General features: G+C 39.4%; 1 protein-coding gene across 1 annotated transcript; it reads right to left on the bottom strand.

Moving 5' to 3' along the window:
* Positions 1-279: 279 nt before the first annotated feature.
* Positions 280-20,168, bottom strand: LOC113504729 (bromodomain adjacent to zinc finger domain protein 1A-like). The gene is made up of 24 exons (XM_026887147.1): positions 19,823-20,168; positions 19,284-19,613; positions 17,168-17,366; positions 16,763-16,997; positions 16,258-16,460; positions 15,717-16,002; positions 15,305-15,446; positions 14,612-14,781; positions 14,331-14,455; positions 13,891-14,125; positions 13,410-13,577; positions 12,951-13,129; positions 11,732-11,914; positions 11,059-11,226; positions 10,570-10,702; positions 10,089-10,304; positions 9,519-9,793; positions 8,922-9,034; positions 8,387-8,559; positions 6,377-6,488; positions 5,943-6,022; positions 5,626-5,771; positions 5,266-5,429; positions 280-3,435 (listed from the first exon to the last, which is right to left on the bottom strand). The coding sequence occupies exons 1-24, from the start codon at positions 19,933-19,935 to the stop codon at positions 3,267-3,269; spliced, it is 4,317 nt and encodes a 1,438-aa protein (XP_026742948.1). The 5' UTR covers positions 19,936-20,168; the 3' UTR covers positions 280-3,266.
* Positions 20,169-20,333: the final 165 nt, after the last annotated feature.

The following is a 20,333-nucleotide window of genomic DNA, read 5'->3' on the forward strand; positions in this document are numbered from 1 at the left end:
ATACCTCCCAGATGAACAATGAAGCACACCTTTAGCTATACCCATGTTTTCCCATTTTCTATGAAACTGTTCTAGCCTTTTTTTTCAAAATCCCCATTTTTTTATGAACACTTATTTTTTCTAGCTTTTTCTTTGGAATTTCGCGTCAGAATAGCGCAACTATTACTTAGCAAAAATGAACTTAATTGCGTAAAACTTATTTCTCAATTTTGAGTGGGTTAAAACTTTTATCATTAATATTTACTTGTGTACACTAAGGCAATTAATTAAAACAGCAACAACTGTACGTGGGTGCTTTATTCACTACAATATAAATTAATATAAAACTTATAAATTACGTAAATAAATAATCGCAGACAAAATGATCATCATTATTACGGAAAACAAATCACTGAGAACAAGTTTATTATGTAGGAATGCACTGGAACAATTTATTGTCTAATCAACAACTGACAGCACACTGTTAATCAACACTGACTGTCCTCCAGCGAGAGCTCACTAGTATAATACTTATTGAAGAACATAATTTGTATAAGTACTGTACGACATGGCTGTTCACAAAACTAGTAACAAGTTACAATAAGACATGAGTATTTAAATCACCATCAAATAATTTCATGCAAACCATGTCCACTGGAATACAATCGTTCTTCCTTAATATCAAATAAAAGACCGGCTATGCCTCAGGTAAAAGACCAATCTTGTTCAACTAAAAAAAAAACAAATAAAATTTAGCAAAACATAACACAACTTTGAGTTCGATTGATCGAAAACACGAGATTTAAGTGTTGGATAAAGTAAAACTAGGTTCAAACTTATGCACTAAAAATTTTAAAACTAAAAGTAATGTCTACAGGCTAGCACACAGTAGTCTTCGCTGGCTTTGCGTTCGTACAAATAAGCTTCGGAAATGCGTCTTCAATGCTCCTTTACACACTATACCGCGTATTAGTCAGTCGATATGCTACACTCGCTTGTTAAAAACATTAGGTACTGTTACACTTGAATAGACTTATGTACATATACAACAAACAAAGCAAGAATTTATTATTTTTAATTAAATGTTAATGGAATTGGATACAACTTGCGCAGTGCTAATCAGATACGTAATTAATTCAAAACCAGAACGAAAGGAAAAATGCAGTGGAAATTGACACAGAAAATATGTAAAACAAAACACACAAGAAGCAAGTTCATTATTTATGATTAATTAAACTTTTTTTTTTAGTATGATGTGCAGTGTAATTTTGTAGTGTTGGATATATAAAAATAGTGTGGTCTTTCATTTATTGGGAAAGACTGACCAGTTTTATAAATGCATTTGATTACTTTGGCTTGAAAAACTATTGAACATTGAACACATGCGTAGACTGTCGTTAACATCTACATGTAATTTACAACGCAATAACAATTACTTAAGAAAACATTTAGATGGACAGCAAAAAGTAACTAGCTTTAAAAATTCTCAACTTGTTTATTTTCTAGACAGTACAAATTATTTACACACATTTACAGAATTCTAGTATCTAGATTAATTGTTTGGGCGTCAAAATGTGTGTACACACTGTTGTTCTAGTTATTAATTTATTATAAGAACAGCTCCTATTACTGCATTGTTAAAACATTGAAACTTACCGCTGACTTCTGAAAAGTTTATCAGAAATCAATTTTATTTTCTTTGTGTCGCGACGGTTAGCACAAGAATTTAAGTTACATACACAAGACACCCAGACAGAAAAACATTTGTTGATTTCACACATGTTTGTCCTGTACGAGGATCGCCCTCACGACTTGTCGCGCACGGTAGGTTTCATGTGATAACCTAAACCACTCGGCTATGCATACAGTCAATCAAAGGCTGGTAACTGTCGAAATCGATTTGCTTTTCAGAATCCGGAGTAAATATTGGAAGACTGTTGAAAATGGATTCGATTGTTAGTGTGTTTTAAAGTTATGGTTACGAGAGTTTGAGTACGCCTATACATAGTTTTCATTATATTTTCATAGTAATGCTATAGGGAATGTATACAATTTACTTGTCGACAGCAAGACAAAGGCAATTATTTAGTAGTACCACATTTAATAGTCACGATAATGTGTCAATGTGAAATGTTCGGATTGCTCATAGCTGCTGCTAGCTATATTCTTTTGGATCCTACTAATCGGGCAAGCCAACATAACGCATCTATTATTCAAAGGTTAAAATAACACAAAGCAATCAGATCTGTATCTAATAGGTTTTAAGGTGCATTATTCTATGAAATAAAATGACAGCTCTAAAAGTGGTACTACTAACCACAACTAACTACAAATTTACACATTAAATTACTCGATATAACTTGTTAGCTCAGAGTCTCACTTATATCATTAATAAAGCTTGCCGTCTTTAATAACGCTACAATTGACATTACACCTAGTAATTTACAACGTGATACATGTCCTACACAAACGCCGAACACGGCGACATCTTAATAACAAATAATTTATCAGTATCAGCAAATATACAGACATTTTTTTGTTATATTTAACAATATCACTTATAATTTTTTTACATTGTTTTCTTGTTAGTTTTTTGACGTATTTACTGATAAGTATTCACTCCAAAATTCCGAATTTATAGTTTTTTGAATTAGTAAACATTTAATAAAATTCCCACGTCCATTTTTCTGGAGTTTAAGTAAAAAAATGTATTAGACACAGACATAGATAACCTCTTAATAGATTCCGCATACGAGCCAACTTCTCAAAATGTAGTACACTCGTACGCATATACAATGTTACACATGCGGTATCTATAAGAAAATGATCTACGATTGCAGAACATGGTTCTGTGCAAATTGTGGTCGGCAAATTGTTTATGATTTTGTACAACTTTTAGAACCAGGCAATGAACAAGAATTGCATCTGTTAGTTACTTCTATATTTTGTTATGATAATACCTCACGAATAATACTTTGCAAGACATATTTGGTCGTTATAAATGCTTTGAACTTTCCAAATTTTTGTTAAAGTGAAAAGTAGGATTTGAATAAACCGCTGTATTGAAAATCTTTTTGGATATAATGTATTTACATTTGAAAATGATGAATATTTGTAGATAGAAACGTAAGTATTTGTACAGCGATCCACATTGGGTCAAATATTTGGTTGATTTCAGTGGTATCGTCATGGTTATTGTTATAAGACTGAACTTAACTAAACATGAGACAACGGTAAGCTCTTTGTAAGACCGCCATAGCCGCAAGCCCCCAGCTAGCTGTCCCTGCTCAGCAGAGCCTGGCGCGCTTGCTGTGCGGCCCCTCGGCGGGCGCGGCGGGCCGCTTGCGCGCGGCCTCCTGCCCCTGCTCCTCGTCCTCCACCTCGATGCCGGGCAGCTGCGGGAGCTCCAGCTCCAAACAACGCTTGTTCATGTATTTCTCTAGACGGTTGCCGGCTCTGAAATGTCAATATGTACATGATTAAACTTCGGCAACCATATCCATAACCTGCTTCGATACAATCGATGATTGTTATATCTGAGCAGGGACCGGCCGGATACTCATTGAAAGGGTTTTTGAAGGGGTTTTTTTAAGCGCTTCAAGAAAAAACCCTATGACATATGTTACACCTTCGAACGGATTACTGGAACCCTGTTCCGAACAGGTTACCCTTTACTACCCTGTAACACTGTAACAGGGTAACCCACTCCAACCTAAGACAATGCAATATGCACTCTTTATCATAGACATTAGTTTGAAAATAGTATAACCACGAGCGCACGTGACATCTTACCGCCCAGCGGCGCCATTGTTGCATTTACCGAGCGACTTGTAAACATGGAATAAAAATCATTGTGGATATGATCTTACAGTTTAATTTTGCTTGTCGCACTTTTCAAACGTTGTGATATATATTTTTCGTGTCTATACTTGTAGACCAGGGTCGATAATATTTAAAACCAAAAAAAAAAATAGTAGGATGAAACCCATTAGAAACGGAGGGGAATATTATAAAAATGAAAGGAAATATAATTTACGGGTGATCTGAGGTCGGGAAGGGGGTGGGAGTGACGTTTGAAGAGTAAAAAACGGTTTTTATCGATTTCCGGCAAAACTAAATATCGTATCGAAAAAAGTCAAATGGCAAAGTTCTAAAAGAAAAAGATCTAAAACTTTTGTGTTTACATTTTTTTCACATAACCTCAAAATTTATGTGAAAAATCTAAAAAACCAAGATTGTGGTTTTTTATTTTTATCTTTTACAAAAATTTATTTTTGTAACGAAATTTGGTGAAATCTCACTTTTTTGTGTCCCAAATACGCTGTAATTTATTTGATTAAAAATATTTATTTTTTCACCTTATTTTGAATTAATATAAAAAAACACTCTAATTTTCAATCGAAAATTCACCCGTCAAATCTTCTCAGAAAATGCAAAAAATGAAAAAAAACTTGTATTCGATTTTTTTTAAAATTATTATAAATAATTTCATCTAAAAAATTTGATCTCATTTTGTGTTCAATAGACCAATAATCAAGTAAGGTTTTAGGCTAGGTATATAAAATTACGCTGCAACTAATAGGAGCGAAGATTTAATGGAAAATGTGGCAAATACGGGGAAAAATATTAATCTTCGAGGGCTTTCGTTCAAAAATTCCTAACTTATATCTTCTAACCACGCGGACGAAGTCGCAGGCAACAGCTAGTTACCTATATGACGTTTCGCGCGTAGGTAGTTTGTCCGAGAGGCGTGAGTCGCGGCGCTACGCGTCGGCGATAGAAGAAAATCAGCTGTAGTCTTAGTAAAGCAATGAGGGGCCGCTAGGGTGCAAGTATGCAGCTCAAGTTTAGTGGGTAATTCAGGGTAACACGAATAAAAGCCTTTCGTGAAGGTAACCACTTCAAAGGGTTAAGTTATTGAAGGGGTTAACCCCTTCACGTGGTTACCATAATGAAGGTGTTAACCATTTCGCTGGGTTTCGAGGATGTAACTCGAACAAAAGGTAACACTGCGATATGAGTTACCCCGTGTACGGGTTACCCTGTCAAACGGCTTAACTCTAAAGTGGGGTTGTCCGGTCCCTGTATCTGAGTACCCTCGAGAGACTCTCGAGGTGGCTGATAACTACAAGGTAGTACGAATATTTTAAAACTTTGAAATGTCAATACAAGTAAAACTTACTACTGTGGAAATGTCAGGTTAGCACTAACTATTCTCCAATTTGATAGTTGCCACGTAAGTAAAGTACTTTTGTATGAATTTGTGTGTATGTAGGTGATACTGACTTGGCGACAGGATGCGAGTCCTTGTTGTAGGTGTAGCAGTTGAGGAAGACGAGCGCGGCGTCGCCGAGTAGGTCGTCGTCCGTGTCGTACTCGCCCGCCTCCAGCTTGTTGCGGATCGTCGAGAAGTCCATCGGCTGCTCGATCACGCTTAGGTAGTCAGGTACCTACAACACGGATCATTATTTAGAAGTTTAATCTAAAATATTCAAACCCAGCTTACTACAAGCCTACGTCTGCTCCCTGGCTTGTAATAAGCTGGATTAATTGAGTCATTGATTTTAAAGTCTCGATTAATGTTTACTATCATTAAGTTAAGTTTTAGCATAGGTTCAGTCCGTGTTGTGACTTGTGGGTACTAACATCTTCCAGCGACACGGGCTCGTAGAAGGGCCAGCAATCCTTGTGCTTCATGACGTCCCGCAGCAGCTGCTGCATGAGGTCGGCGTGCAGGGCGGGGGACGCGCGCCGCCCGCGCTTGCGGCTGCTCTCTCGCGCTGGTCGATCCTCTGTAACCACACATGTACAATATAATAAACAACAACGCAATCTTCGAGCGATATTAATTGGACAAAACAATAGGAGTTTTCAACGGTATTTGTCTCGGCATTGGAACAGTAGATTAAGGGGAAAGGATTAGGATTTGTATAATTACGTATTCAAGACAATTGGATACATACCATGGACACCATTTGTGAGCGAGTTCTTTGATCTTCTGCCGCTGTGTCCGCTTGTGTTGATTTCTTCATTACTTTTTGATCTGTAATAAAATACAACATAATTATATGTAATGGAACGGCGTCGGCGTCACTTTATTTTACAAAATCAATCATGAAAAACGAATAATAGAAACATTTTATACTTGTATTTACAACCTTAATGCAAAGCAATAAGCAAGGTCTGTATTATTGATGACATTCACAAAACTGCCGGGCTGCGCTTTTTTGGGCAAACTGCCACTAGAATTTGTTATTATTATATAATTTGGAACTGACCACCTTAAGCCCTAAGACTACCCTAGATTAGTTTGTGATTCCTACAAAGTATGTAGTGTGCAGTAACGTGTAAGTATTCCATCTATGACTATAAATAAGGTACAAAGTTAGCTACTTACTTCCTCCCCCTCTTCGCCCCTCCGTTGTGAACTGGTGAGGACTCCTTGCTGGCGCGCGAGCGTCGTGATTTCAGCTTCACCAGCGCCGTGTTGTCTTCGCTGTCGTCTGAGTCTGCAAAACAAACTTTATTAGTTTCCATCACTATCAATTAACGGAATTACTAATAAATGGAGTGCCAGCGATAGATTTTCGACGGGATAATAAAAATGTATGAAATTGTGATGGCACGAAAATAACAACTTTTACAACTTTTTGCTTCAAAATATTTACAGTGTAACTAAAACGTCCATGATTTTTCCACCATACGTAATAAATTAATGTTTTCATCGATCAATACAATTTTGTAACAGGAAATAGTTATATCACTCCATTTATTAATTAATCCGTGACAATGTTTATAGATGGATTGAGCAGCCATTCGTAATGGTATGTGAGTGAGCGACATAATGCAGTGTTAGTAAGCTGTGAAACCTGAAAAAAAATATAAAAAACGAAATAGAAGGGAAATCCTTGGTTCGGTAATTCACCTTTATTCTTTATATTATGCTAAGGTGAACAAAAATATAACGTTTAGTGCCGAGAGAGTTCGTTCCTTCAGTTTGAACACGTTATTTTTTCAGTATACTCGTTACTTGAACTTATTTGTACCCGGAAATGATAAACAAATGAAAATCTTCCTCCAGTGTATTTTGAGATACTCAGCTGGTTCCAAATCAAGCACAAAGATAACATTATTACATTAGCGAGGATCGATTTATAGTCCGTTTTATGAGTAAATGATTATAAAAGTAAAGGTAAAATACCCCAATCTCAAACTGGAAGTTATTAGTCATAGAAACCAAACAAAACTTGAACACAGGTTTTCTGCACATGCATAAGACGGAAAATTATGAGTATATGGTAAGACCATTATGCGATGAATTACAACAACATGACCAGACGAATGAGTGAAGCTTGTGAGAAGCCGATGAGTTAGTACAGCGTTACAGACGATAGGACAACCACAGAATTAACAAGCACACTTCCATACATTGACTGTGTGAGACGGCGATAGTAATATTTTAAGGGTATTAGGGAATTAGTTGATATATATCACTTTGAATTTGCCCATGAAATTGATTTAAGTGTAAAATTGACTTGAATGACATTGATAATTCCACATCTAGAAATGGTAGTTCTTCTTGAATATTATATTTTCTTCAATAAACATTTATAAGATTGAAAAGGACAGTGAGAGAGAGAGAGAGGGAGATGTATGGTTAACAGAAGCGGCATAATTAGCGGCGGAGTAGCCAAGCGGTGTGTCGGTGTGTCGGACGCACCGGAGTCGGGCGTGCGGTGCAGGGCGCGCGTGTAGTGGTGGATGTTGCACAGCGCCGCCGCCGCGCTGCGCCGCCCGCTAGCCTCTACCGACACACACACGTTAGCTGGCCTGGACACTACCTGCCTACGCAACCTACCGGGAGCAGGCACAGGGACTCGAAGTATACACGTCCATCGAAAAGTAGATTGGAGTCAGATACATTTTTACTTTTGATCACAGAATTGATGTTATAAATCAGAATTAAATTAAAAAGAAACTAAGGCAAATTAATAAATTTTGGCCGAATTGAAGTTTCCGAGTTTGTGAACATACGTGATTTGAATCATTTGCATAATACACAGTTCTATAGTTTGTTTTTTATGTTTGAAAAATGTCTTCCATAGATGGTAATTTATCATTTTTTTGCGCGATTCCAAAATTATTAAATAACAATATTTATGAATCACATAAATATTTGTCCTACGCGGGGATCGAACCCGTGTTGCTTTGCGCACATCTTATTTGACGTGGTGACCTTGATTGACGAATTACGTTGAAAACAAGATAAATGTTATGTGAGCTAGATAATGAGGATTCCTAAATAAAGCAATTTATTTGACGCAAGTCAAATATAGGCCTGGATAGATGTTATTTCGTGGCACATGGTGTTATTGACAATGTAACATTATGATGCCGGTGTGCTCACCCCTGTGCGGCTTGCGGCAGGCGGCGCACAGCCAGCGGCGCGCGGCGCGCGCGGGGCGGGGCTCGGCGCACTCGGCGTGGTAGCGCGCGCCGCAGCCGCCGCAGCCGGCCGCCAGGCGCCCGCCCGACCCGCAGCCGCCGCACACGCCCGCGTCCACGTCCGCGTCCGCCGCGCTGCCCACCACAACACACAACATGTTAAACTCGACAACTGTCAAAATGTAATGCGTCAGCAGTCAATATGTCCCTCAAACATAGCAAACAACGCTGCTACCTTCCTCAGTGTCTCATAACACATCGCAAAATTTTGGTCTTCAAGAATCATGACATTAAACAATATTTTTGAACGAATCAAAATATATTATAAACATAATACACACAAAATCACACTTACTGATTATAATATCGGTGTGTCCGTCTTTCCGTAAGACATGGCGAAACAAGCAAAATCACATATTAAAGTCACAATTCATTGAACTCTTGCTGTGCAATAACGTATTCAAAATTAAAACTATCGTTTACGTATGTATTCTCACCTGCTATCTAATTCTTCTTCTATATCATCGTCGGAGAAGAGTTTCCTTCTCTTCCGAGGTGTTCGTTCTTTGGGTTTGCACTGGTCGCAGAACCAGTCGCCTTCTGGCACTTTCTGCAATACAAATTGTACATATTAGCCTTCTAATATGACATAAGATATTATTTGTACACTCATCATTGTAGAAGTGATTCGCCTTACCTGTATAGGTACACTCGACTGATAGCGTGAAATTAATAAAGTGATATAAATACATAAAGTAATAATAAGCTATTTATGTGCTATGTGCATACTCCATAAGGATCTCGACTTATGAGAGCGAGAATCAATGCCTACTTACCGAACCGTTCAAGCACAACGGTAAAACGAACATTTGAATTGAAACTTAAGCTCATACTACTTAAAGTTCAATTTACAGTTAAGGCAGTAAAATATGTTTACTTTTGGCAAAAAAAAAAATGAAAAATCGAATTGAGAAAGAAGTAACATACAAATAAGCTTGTAAAATCGTTAATCCGAAGCGATCAATCGTAGTTTAAAAGAGGACTTAGTTTAGTCGTGTGCAGTGCAGTTTCAGACTATATATTAATCCACTTACGGTAAGTTTGGGCTTCAAGCAGTATAGATGGTGTCCCTTATTGCATCCGTCGCACAGCAGCATGTTGTCGGGGTCTGTCTTGCGCCTGCACAGCCGGCAGCTTGCGTTGAGGATGCTGGCTGACCACGTGATGCTGGAGTCTAGCGTGAACAGGTGCAGTACCAGCTGCGACAGGCTCTTGCACTCCATGAGGGATACCTCCCATCGCTCCAGGGCTTCCAGGTCTAAGGGCTTATTTCTTGCTTCACGGTCCTTTCGTTCTTTGTCGTCGAGTCCTGGTATGAAGGTTTTTGTTATGATTGTGTACTGAGCTACTTACGTAGTATAAAAGAAAACGTTAAATGAAAGGTTTTTTCTGCCTCAGTCAATTTAACAGATTATGCTATATAACAAAATATAGGAGTAATCTAGAACGATATCCATACAGATATCGCGAAACGTGAATTCAGTGTTGTAGTGGATTCGAAACTGTGGAAGATATACTAGGGCGTTTAGTTTTTAAGAAGCGGTCGAAGGGGTATGGAGTTGTCAGGGGAATAGGAGATCAGTGTATGTAGTGGTGAGTGTTACCGAGCGGGCGGCGCAGGTACTTGTGGTGGATGGCGCGCGACACCTGCAGCAGGGCCGAGGCCAGCGCGCGGACTGTGGGGCCGCTCGGGGCCGGGGCCGGGGCCGCGGCGGAGGCCGGCCCGGGGCCGTTGAGCCCGTTGCGCGGCGCCTCCAGGTAGTGCCCCGGGTCGCGGTATTTGTTTAAAGCGATGGACTGCCGCTCCTCTTCCTCCATGTCTGTGTCAGATGCACGCGTATTGGTATTAATGCACTGTCTATAATACAAATCAACGATTTCTGGCTAAATGCGCCCCTCGCATATTGTATATAGTTACTAAAGTAGTTCATGTCAAACAGCATTACATTATCAGGTGGATTTTATCTTTGATTGGGCTAAAACCCTCAAAGATTCCGGCAAATTGTCCGATGAGAGCAGCCATGGGGTTATATGTAGATTTGTTTAAAATATTGCTTAAAAATCGATTAAATAGTTAAGGCATACCGTCGGGCACGTGCAGCTCTCCGTCGGGCAGGTGGTAGTCGTCCCGGTACTGCTGGCGCGGGCCCCACGTCAGGAACTCCGCCTGCTTGTCGTAGCCGCGCAGCATCAGCGTGCCGCGCCAGGCCTCGCGGTCCTGCCATCAAACAAATAAATAAAAAGTGATCCGACGGGAACATTAAATACCGGAGGTGGGGGGGGGGGGAATAAAAACGATCCTGTGCGTTAATCATGGTAACTATCTGTGCACCAGTTTCATCTAAATCGAACAAACTTTCGCGTTTATAATATGAGTAGGATTGGGTATTTTCGTATACACTTTTCGTGCAGATAAATGAGCAATGATTCCTAAAAGCAAATAGTTTATTTTTCATGCATATATAATGTTACATAAAGGAATGGAGGATGGAAAAGGCGGAATCGGAAACACAATAATAAGTTCGTATGTTAACAAAAGCTAGTACGTATTTTGCTATTTTAAAAATGTATCACCTTGACTTTGAGCGCGCCGAGGCAGCCGTGGAAGATCTTCTCCTCCAGCTCGAGGATGTGGTCCCGCAGCGACAGCTCCAGCGCCTCCGCCAGCGAGCAGTCCGCCGGCACCGCCAGCGACAGCTGCGGCTTGCGCAGCCGCGTGTAGTGCGTCGGGACGGCCGGGGCCTGACACATAAATACCAATCAATTATTATTGCAGTCCATTACTCACATTTTTATGTGAAACCATAATGAAACGGTTTTCTGCGCAATGGACCTATCCCAGAATCAAGGTAACAACAAAATGCAAAATGTTTAAATATGAGAAAATTTACAAAATCAGCAAAGTCGTATAAATTTTTGCAGTGATTTTAGCTGGTATACTTACCGGCACGGATCTTGAGCGCTGACCTTCATCTGCGCAGAAGTGATTTATTGGGTCCCTTTTGCGGTATGACGTGAGGCGAGGGGCGTACAACGTGCAGTGATTGTCCCGCAGCACATCGCGACATAGCCGTCATGAGTGATTCGTTATTTGATGCAGATCTATGCACCTCAAGACGACGAGTACGCACGTGCAAAACGATTCCCACTCTTCCGCCGAGCGGTCAAGATCCGTGCCGGGTCTGGCAGGAACAGGTCTCGACAGTACGGGGTGGGGAGCTACAGTGAGTCCCGCAGAGCTACTCACGGGCGCGGCGGCGGGGTTGAGCAGATGCACGGGGCAGCGGTCGAGGTGCGGCAGCAGGCGCGCGCGCTCGCCCAGCAGCGCGGCGCGCAGCTCGGCCTCGCGCAGCCCGCGCGGGTTCAGCGCGCCCGCCAGCGCGTCCAGCGCCGCGCCCGAGTGGTACACCCACCAGCGCGGCCGCTCCGACTGGGCGACACACACACACTCAACACATGCCATTGCATATGGTGTGAAGTTCAGGACAAAACGGTCCGGAACAAAGGACAAATTTACAGAGCAAAGGCTTACAAATTAAGTTACACTGGGTTGATACGACGGAGGGGCTTTTCTTTGAACTGCATATACAAGGTACTATTTCTACCTCTGTGCCAAAAATCAATAAAATTGGAGCAGTAGTTTAGCCGCTAATGATTTTTTTAGTTTTTGCAACGTTTGAACACGATGTATATTTCCTAACAGCTGATTGTGTCTACACGCATAGGTCAGGCACCTTACAACGATAAATCTGAGTATAGCAGCTCTGACGCAAGTCACAAGTACAACCAAATATTTTTCGCTAAAAAAATGGCAAAGCAAACAAGGAAGCAATACACCACACAGACACTAGCACTTTCATTACGAGTGACAATCATAGCAAAACATCCCGTCCATCCCTGTGATTAACTGTTGTCATTGCGATAGGACTCGAAATTCAACTTTAGTTAGTGATTTAATTACAAAAATAAACAACAATATTCTCTGTCGGGATAAATGTATTTTGCGTTAATGTGAATGGAGAACAATTGTTCTGGTGGTGTTTGTGTGCCTATTTGAAAGCTTAACCTACCATAGAAGAGAACGCCAGCGGAGGGCTGTCACCGCCCGCCTTTATACCTACGAGATAACACACGCCACGTTCGGCGCGCGTGCGACGTTGCCGCTTTGTTCCCTAACTATCTAAGGTCAGTTATAAAGGGTGGTTGCATTTCACTCTGATTTGTAAGATATTTAGTTTTTTTGAAAACAAAAAAAGGACCTTTCTGTTGCCTTTAATTTTTAATCCGTGTCTAATTAATACTAATCACGTATAGTATACGTAGTGTAATTTAATGCCCCTCCGTCGTATCAACCCTCAATTGAATGCTAAATACAATAAAAAAATGAGTTAATCATTAAAATGAGGTAAGGCTACAAGAGTATGAGTTTTTAGCAATAAGGTCGACATTAGCCCAGCAAAGCTTACCTTTCCATGCACGAGGCAGGTAGCAGCGTCTCCTGTACACATGAGCAGGTCTCGCAGCTGCTGCGTGTTGGATTCCAGCCCATTGAGCTTCTGCGACAACCCGTTCAGGTTGGCTAGCGGCTTTTTAGGAGAATTGCCGCGGGAATTTGAGCCCGACTCGTTCTCTTTGTCGCTACCGGCTGTAAGTTAAAATGAACCTTAGTGCTTCGTAATAAGAGATTCAGAATAATTAATAAGAGAAAAAGTGCAAAAAATTTCAGTATAGACGACATTCATCCATCGATAACTACTCTTAAAATGTGGCCAAGTCCGGCACAAGTGAATGGTCTATAGGTACAACCTCAGATCTCGATGCCTACCAGGCGCAAATTTCAATAATGAGATCCAGGTGTTTAGTGATCGCTAGTCCAATAAATCCCCTCAGCGTGACACGAACGTGTCTAGCCCCGTGCTACTCGCCTCGTTCCTTCTGCTGCTCGAAGAGCGCCTGCACATGCTGCAGCGTGTCGGTGTCGCCGGCGGGCAGCAGCGGCTTGCCGCACACGCCGCGCGGCTCGGCGCCCGCCTCCACGAACAGCCCGCCCAGCGACCGCATCACCCAGTAGCGGTGGAAAGCGCGGTCAGATCCTGCGGGGGGGGGGATAGGTATCAAAAATCTGTCTTTTTATATTTGTTCAAATTCTAGTGTGCAAAATGTGCAACAAAATGCCTATTGGAGAGAGAGTACATGACACCCGCTTCACACACGTATTATAAAGGGTGTCAGACTACGAAATTTAATCCTTGTCTTGTGGTTTCACAAACCAGGTGGTTGCACAAAAGCTCTCAGACTTAGGCAAGGCATTTGTGTATTCAAATCATGACACGTCACACACATGGCGTGGTGAATTCTTCTACTAAACTCAACACATACAGTCAAATAACTAGGATAGCCACTCACCGACATACGACATGTACTCGAACAGCTCAGTCTGCAGCTCCTGCAGCTTCTTCTCGTACTCCTTTCTCTTCTCCTCGCTGTCCGCCGTCAGCTTCTCGATGGCTGCCTTCGTCTCCTCGTCCACGGCGCGCGCCTTCTCGCCGCTCAGCTTGTTCTCCTCCTTCTTGGCTGCTGCTTCCTTCTTTAGCTCTTGTTTCGCGGCTTGGACTTGGACTTCGCGTTTACGTTCGTTTGTCTGTCAAATAGTAATAAGTTTCGTTTTGATTAGATAAGTACTTGGCGATCTGTTACTAAAAAATATATCTATGTGTCATTTTAATGAAGATAATTTGTACTTTGAAAAGCGATACAAAACTTTTAAGTTAGATTTATATGCAATTTAGTCCACAAACTCTTATGGCTTAAAGAGTATGATCTTAAAAAGAGTTAAATGAACACACCTGTAACAGCCTTAGCGCCTGTTTCGTGTTCTTCATTTCCTCGAGTTTCTCTTCGATGACGTCTCGCACCGTCGCGTAACTTAGTATTTGGTTCATTAGACACTGCAGCACCAAAAACTTATCCTCTGTGGATAAAAAAAGGAAGTCAGGAAATTTGAACTAAGAGTTACATTAGCTAATATTGATGAAATAAAAGAAAAAAGCGTGTTTGTGATTGCAATTCATATGCATCATATAAATGTTCATCAGTTATATGACTATATAAGCCAGCATGCACTCGCCTAGCGGCAGGTCGGCCACGTGCGCGCGGGCGAGCGCGCGCAGCAGGCGCGGCTGCGTGACGCGCAGGCGCAGCCCCGCGTCGTCCGCGCTGGTGTAGCCGCCGCGCGCCTGGTAGCGCCACGACGCGCAGCGCGCGCCCGGGCCCGCGCCCGACGACAGCAGGTGCAGTCTGCCAGGGGGATGGTACACTAGTTTCATTTATGGACATTTGATGTTTTGCTTGACCGTAAATATGACACACTTGAATTTCTATTATTTTACATTTTACTTTTATGTGCTCGCACTTACCCTTATTTTAATGATAAACATTAATACAGTACCCCACTGTATTTTATTTAAAATATTTGTAAGTTTCTATAGTAATACCAATTGCTTAAAATTTTGTTATATTGAGAATCTCTACATTTGAATAGATCAATGAATTACTCACTGTTAATAATATTAGTTATTATCACACTGCTATTGCTAGTCATTATTATAAAAATAGACACGGAAATTATGACAGATAACAACAATTATTTGTTTCTAAATTCTAGTTAAGCTTGTTTTTGCATTTTATTTCATGATTTTAGTCATAGTACATATCAAATTGTCATATTACATAGTAATTTTAACCTTTTACTCTGAGATAACTGATACTAATCTTAATTACGAGATAATTACTTAATTAGTTTATAGAATAATGATGTTACCTTAAAACTTCACTGACTGTGGTGGGGTCGAGAGGCAGTTTGCTGAGTGGTGTTCCTAGATAGGTCTGTGACCATTTGCTGGCTTTAGTGGCGAGCTCCATGGCCTTTGTGACGCCCATATCGCTGTCTATATGTTGATCCTCTGCAAACGAAAACAACACATGTTTGAAGACAATCGTTAACCCGCGGTAAAGTAGTGTGGTGATCAATGCTAAAACCTACAATTAATGGAAGAGGTCTATGCCCAGCAGTGGGATGTATATATCAATTCTACCTTTTTGGAGAACAATAGTGTAGTAGTTTTTGCCAGAATTTTAGTTTCAGTTCATCAATTTATTCTCCAAGAGTATTTTGGTCTAAGCCTCTATGCACCGATCACCTTAATTTTTTATTATTACAAACAATAACTTACCAGTAGACAGTTGTATGCCACCATTTTCATTATACTCTTCAGCTTCATCCTCTTGTAAAGAGAAAATCGTAGTCAGAAACATTTGTATCAGGTCACTGAACACGCCAGCGTGTTCTTTTTGAGTCAAAGCCTTCCTGAAGGTCTCCAGGTCGAGCTGGTTGTGGAAAACGTCCTTGACCTTGAGGATCTCGGAGTATATGTGCACGAATTCTAGGACGGAGAGGAAGTCGCCGAAATGCTGATGAGGGATGCCTTCCACGTCTATTGGAGTCCCTTTTGGAATCATCTGTGGAGTGGAGGGTTTTGGTGTGTTTAATCAAGCTAAGAATTAGAAAAAAATCGTGGTTTCCAGGTAAAGATTTTTTTTCAAATTCATAATAGCTCAAATTATATTTTTCCATCGAATTTTCTGGAATAAAGCTGAATTTTTGGGCCGTAAAACTAACCCTGACGCAATTAAAGTGTTTTTCAAGAGGGTAATGTTTTCAATATAATTCGAATATAAGTCATTCGCATAATAAATCCTTTTGCGTCATCTTACCTTTTGGTCTTCTAACTCCGTATCATCCTTCACTTTCTGCCACTCCTTCATGTAAGCCTGCAACCGTGCAGTTTTCTCCTTCTTCTTGGCCCTCTCTTCTTCTTTACGCTGTCGCATCTGATCCTCTGCTCTGCGCATTTTCTCTGCTAATTCTTGTGCACTCTTCTTGGCTGCTGGGTCAGCAGGCGGCTTGAATTTTTGTGCTATAGGGTACAACAAACATAAACGTAGGTCAGTAATATTACAGGAACCATTTTGAGCCACTTTTAACCTTATTATTACTACATTTAGACATAGTTTTGAATCTGTTACCGCATAGGGGTAATGTTAAGACTTATAGAATCTATTTTGCAAAATTGTTTTAGCAATGAATAGGACTGTTATTTGTGAGGGAGAGATATCACCCAAAAAAGTGGTAGGTGTTGTTTGGTATTATTATATGTTTTAGACTTTTTTTACAGGTACTATGTTACATCAAAATAATTACATTATTATTTCAACTTACCTTCAGCCTTATCAGTCTTCTTAACAAACTTGTCCATGGACTCCTGTCGACCTTTAGTGGGACTGGTTTTTTTAAGGGACTTGTTCAATTTGGAAGCAGAGCCCGGCTTGGCCTGGCTCTTGCCAGCTGGTGGTGACTTCAACAGCTTCTTAGATGATGGGAACACTGGTGGAATGCCCGTGAATATTTGGTCAAAGCTCACTTTGCTTATACTGTATTTTTCTTGTGCTGATTTCTGTGGAACAAAAAAAATGGTCTAAAAAAACTGAAACTACTTTTTGCCTCAGGTACCTGAAAAATTACAATTAAAGTTTTTTCGACACTAAATTCTGAATATACATTATTTCTGATAGTTGGTCAGTTTTTGTCTTAATATTAATACATAATATATTTATTACACTCTACCTTAATAACAATAACTCCTTCCCCGCCATTCTCTACAAACTGTTTGAGGAAGAGTCGGTTTTTGTCGCGAGTGTATACGCCCTTGCGCCGGCGCAGACGGTCGAACGGCGCCGTTCCGATCTGGCCGGTGGAGGTCGGGTTCTCTTCGTCATACTGCTCTACCTCGTAGCAGTATGATGAAGCTGGTAGGAGGGCTTTGCTGCAAAGGGAATATGTTATTGAGAATTTCAAATATTTTTGCATGTTTTCAAGCTAAGTGTTAGTAATTCAGACTGCACTTCTGAGCTGTAAATGACGCAACTTTTTAAAAAAAAGCATAGCTGGTGTTGATCAGCTGATAGAATTTCATATAGAAGGGGCAATTTTTTTTTCTTTTTATTTTTTTTATTATTTATTTATCTTTAAACAAAAAGGTAGGTAACTTATTAACTAAGCCCCACAAAACCGTTGCAATGGTTTGACTGTGGGTGTTTTGTGAGGCCTATTCCTGGTAGTGAATGGCGACAGGCTAAGTTAATGATTGATTTAATGCAGTTATAAGTTATTTTTACATGATACACAATTACATAAAAGTTTGTGTTTACCTTTGTTTAAATAGGAGCCCTGTAATCTAATAAAAGCTATCCCAAAAAGTCATACATACTTAATAGCCTTCAAAACACATTCGCAAGTATTAAGTTGTGAATATTTATTGAATAATAAAAGTCAAGTATATGATATGGTTTATGACAGACAACTTTGTCTAACAAGACTAGAAAAATATTTGTCTGTTGGATGTAAAGGATCTGGAAGTACAAAAAATGCTACTAGTTTGAGCTGAAATAACTGAATAAGATATTAAAAAATGTATGTAATTATCACCTACTTTAATCATAGTCTTGTCTATTTTCTCTATTTCTATCAATCTATATATGTATAGTATATTGTTTATAGTTCTTATTTAATTTTAATTAGATTTCTTATAGGATTCATTGTAGTGTATGTTCTAGTTTGAGAATCAGTTGAATTGATTTGTTTGAACATGTTAAAAATTGTCTGAAAATGTTACTGATTAGAATCTTGATAACACAATGAGAAACACAGATAATAATATAATTTAAGGTCATTGCTCTAGTCTTGAGTATAAGGAAATAAATAACCAAACAAACATTATCAATTCAGTTACTTAGCCATATTTTATACTGAAGTATTTGGGATTAAAGTTTGGAGGTAAAAGTTTTAAAATTGACAACTTTACACTGTGTATTAAGTAAAGTTTTTCAAACTGTGATAAAAATACAGTTTTTATTCTTTTCATAGCTGCTTTTGTTGTTATTATTATAGCATTCAATATTTTACGTAAATTTTAAGCAATTCAAGATCTTTACTGACATTATTTATAATTATTTATTTCATCATCATCATCATCTCAGCCTATCACCGTCCACTGCTGAACGTAGGCCTCCCCCAAAGAGCGCAAGCCAAATTACTTATTTAGGTATATCAAATTCCCTCAAACATTTACAAGGAAAATGATAATATTAGGTCTATTTTATTTTTGTAGGGATAATCATAGGTATATAATACAACAACAAATGTATTTAATACAACTTAATCCCATGGATTTTTGGATTTTGAGGTTTTCTATTATTTATTGAGCATTAATCATTCTTTTATTTTATATTGGTATCTTTACTTTTTTTATGTACATTACTCAAGTTTTGTGTCATGTTAGACCATTTAGTGCCAATTTATGTGACCTTCACCACTTCAGAGTTTAATTGTTATATTTTTTGCTGAACTTATTTATAGGTATGTAACAGTGTGGAAATTTATTTGCTTACTTATTTTGTTGGATTCAAGGGCATGTAAACTCTTGAGGAAATTGTTTTTTTTTTTGTATAATATAACTATGTGTGTTTATGATGAAATATAGAGCAAAGTTATTAGTCAGCATAAACTTAACATACAACATAATCACCTACTAGAATTTGTGCTTTTTAACATGAATTAATGAATATGAAGTTAAAGTTTTTAAATATTGTTTTACTGAATGATTAGCTGTGCCTTATCTTTTGTAATAGGTGATATGTTTTGTAAGTAAATGAGTATTTCTATTAATGTAACAAATAGTTACCTGTCTGGGTGTTGTTTCTGTGCTGTGACGGACAGTATGTGGGCCTCACTCCATTGGTCCCCCTCCAGGCAAGCCTCTACAGTCTCCCCAACAAAGTACCTGTCCCTCACAAAATTGAACACATCCTCAGTCATCTCAGCAAAGGAACACCTCTTAGTCTGCATTGCAAGGAACAGTATTGGTATACGGAGCTCCATTGGAAAGTCTTTCAAAGCTCTCCTCGCTGCCTTCTCACTTTGTAAAGCCTCTGAGTATGTCAAATTATTCTTCCCTGTCATCTCACATGTCCACACCATGGAGTTAACAAGAATGATTCTTTCACAGTATTCCCTGTAAACAAACATTCAACAAACATAATTCAATAATGATAAAAATTATGACGCGAATGACAGAAATAGCGAAATATTGTGTCACGCTCGCGTTGTTGCGCGACCCGCCGCGCGCTGACAATGCCAACGGTCCCCGTAAACTGATAACTACATTTTAACGTAAGAATTTCGCAAAAATTCGGCGTTTATTATGTTTTTTATCACACTCACTCATAATCTTTGAATATCTCATCGGTGATCTCGCAGTGGAAGACTTCATCATCATCCCTGAGGTACTCCGACGCCTTTGATTTCTCAAATGCTTTCCTTTTTAACAGAGGCATGTTGAGAGTTCGCGGGTCACTACGGTGGGAAAACGCTTATAAGTCCGTTTTAACTTATCACTTGTGTTGAATATCACTTAACTTTGTACGGCGCATCTATTTCTACGTTCCATTGAATAGTACATTAGGAAATTGATACGTTTTGTAAAATATTTCGAGCGAAAAATGTTGCGTGGTTTCGGTTGACAAGCCAAAAAACGGCGCGCTGAGGCGCTTCTTTTTACGCCAGAAACATATGAACTGGGTTAACGTAGTATGCAAAATTCTACTAAATTAGTAAGAATCTAATCTAGGCTTAGTTTTAAATTCATATTGAAAAGTAAAGAATAAAAGCGCGAATTTATAATATTTAATGTGAAGTAATTAAACAACTGTTTAATCGGTTATGAAAATTAAAT

The sequence above is a fragment of the Trichoplusia ni genome, chromosome 23 (genome assembly GCF_003590095.1).
Source record: "Trichoplusia ni isolate ovarian cell line Hi5 chromosome 23, tn1, whole genome shotgun sequence".
NCBI classification, from domain to species: Eukaryota; Metazoa; Arthropoda; class Insecta; order Lepidoptera; family Noctuidae; genus Trichoplusia; species Trichoplusia ni.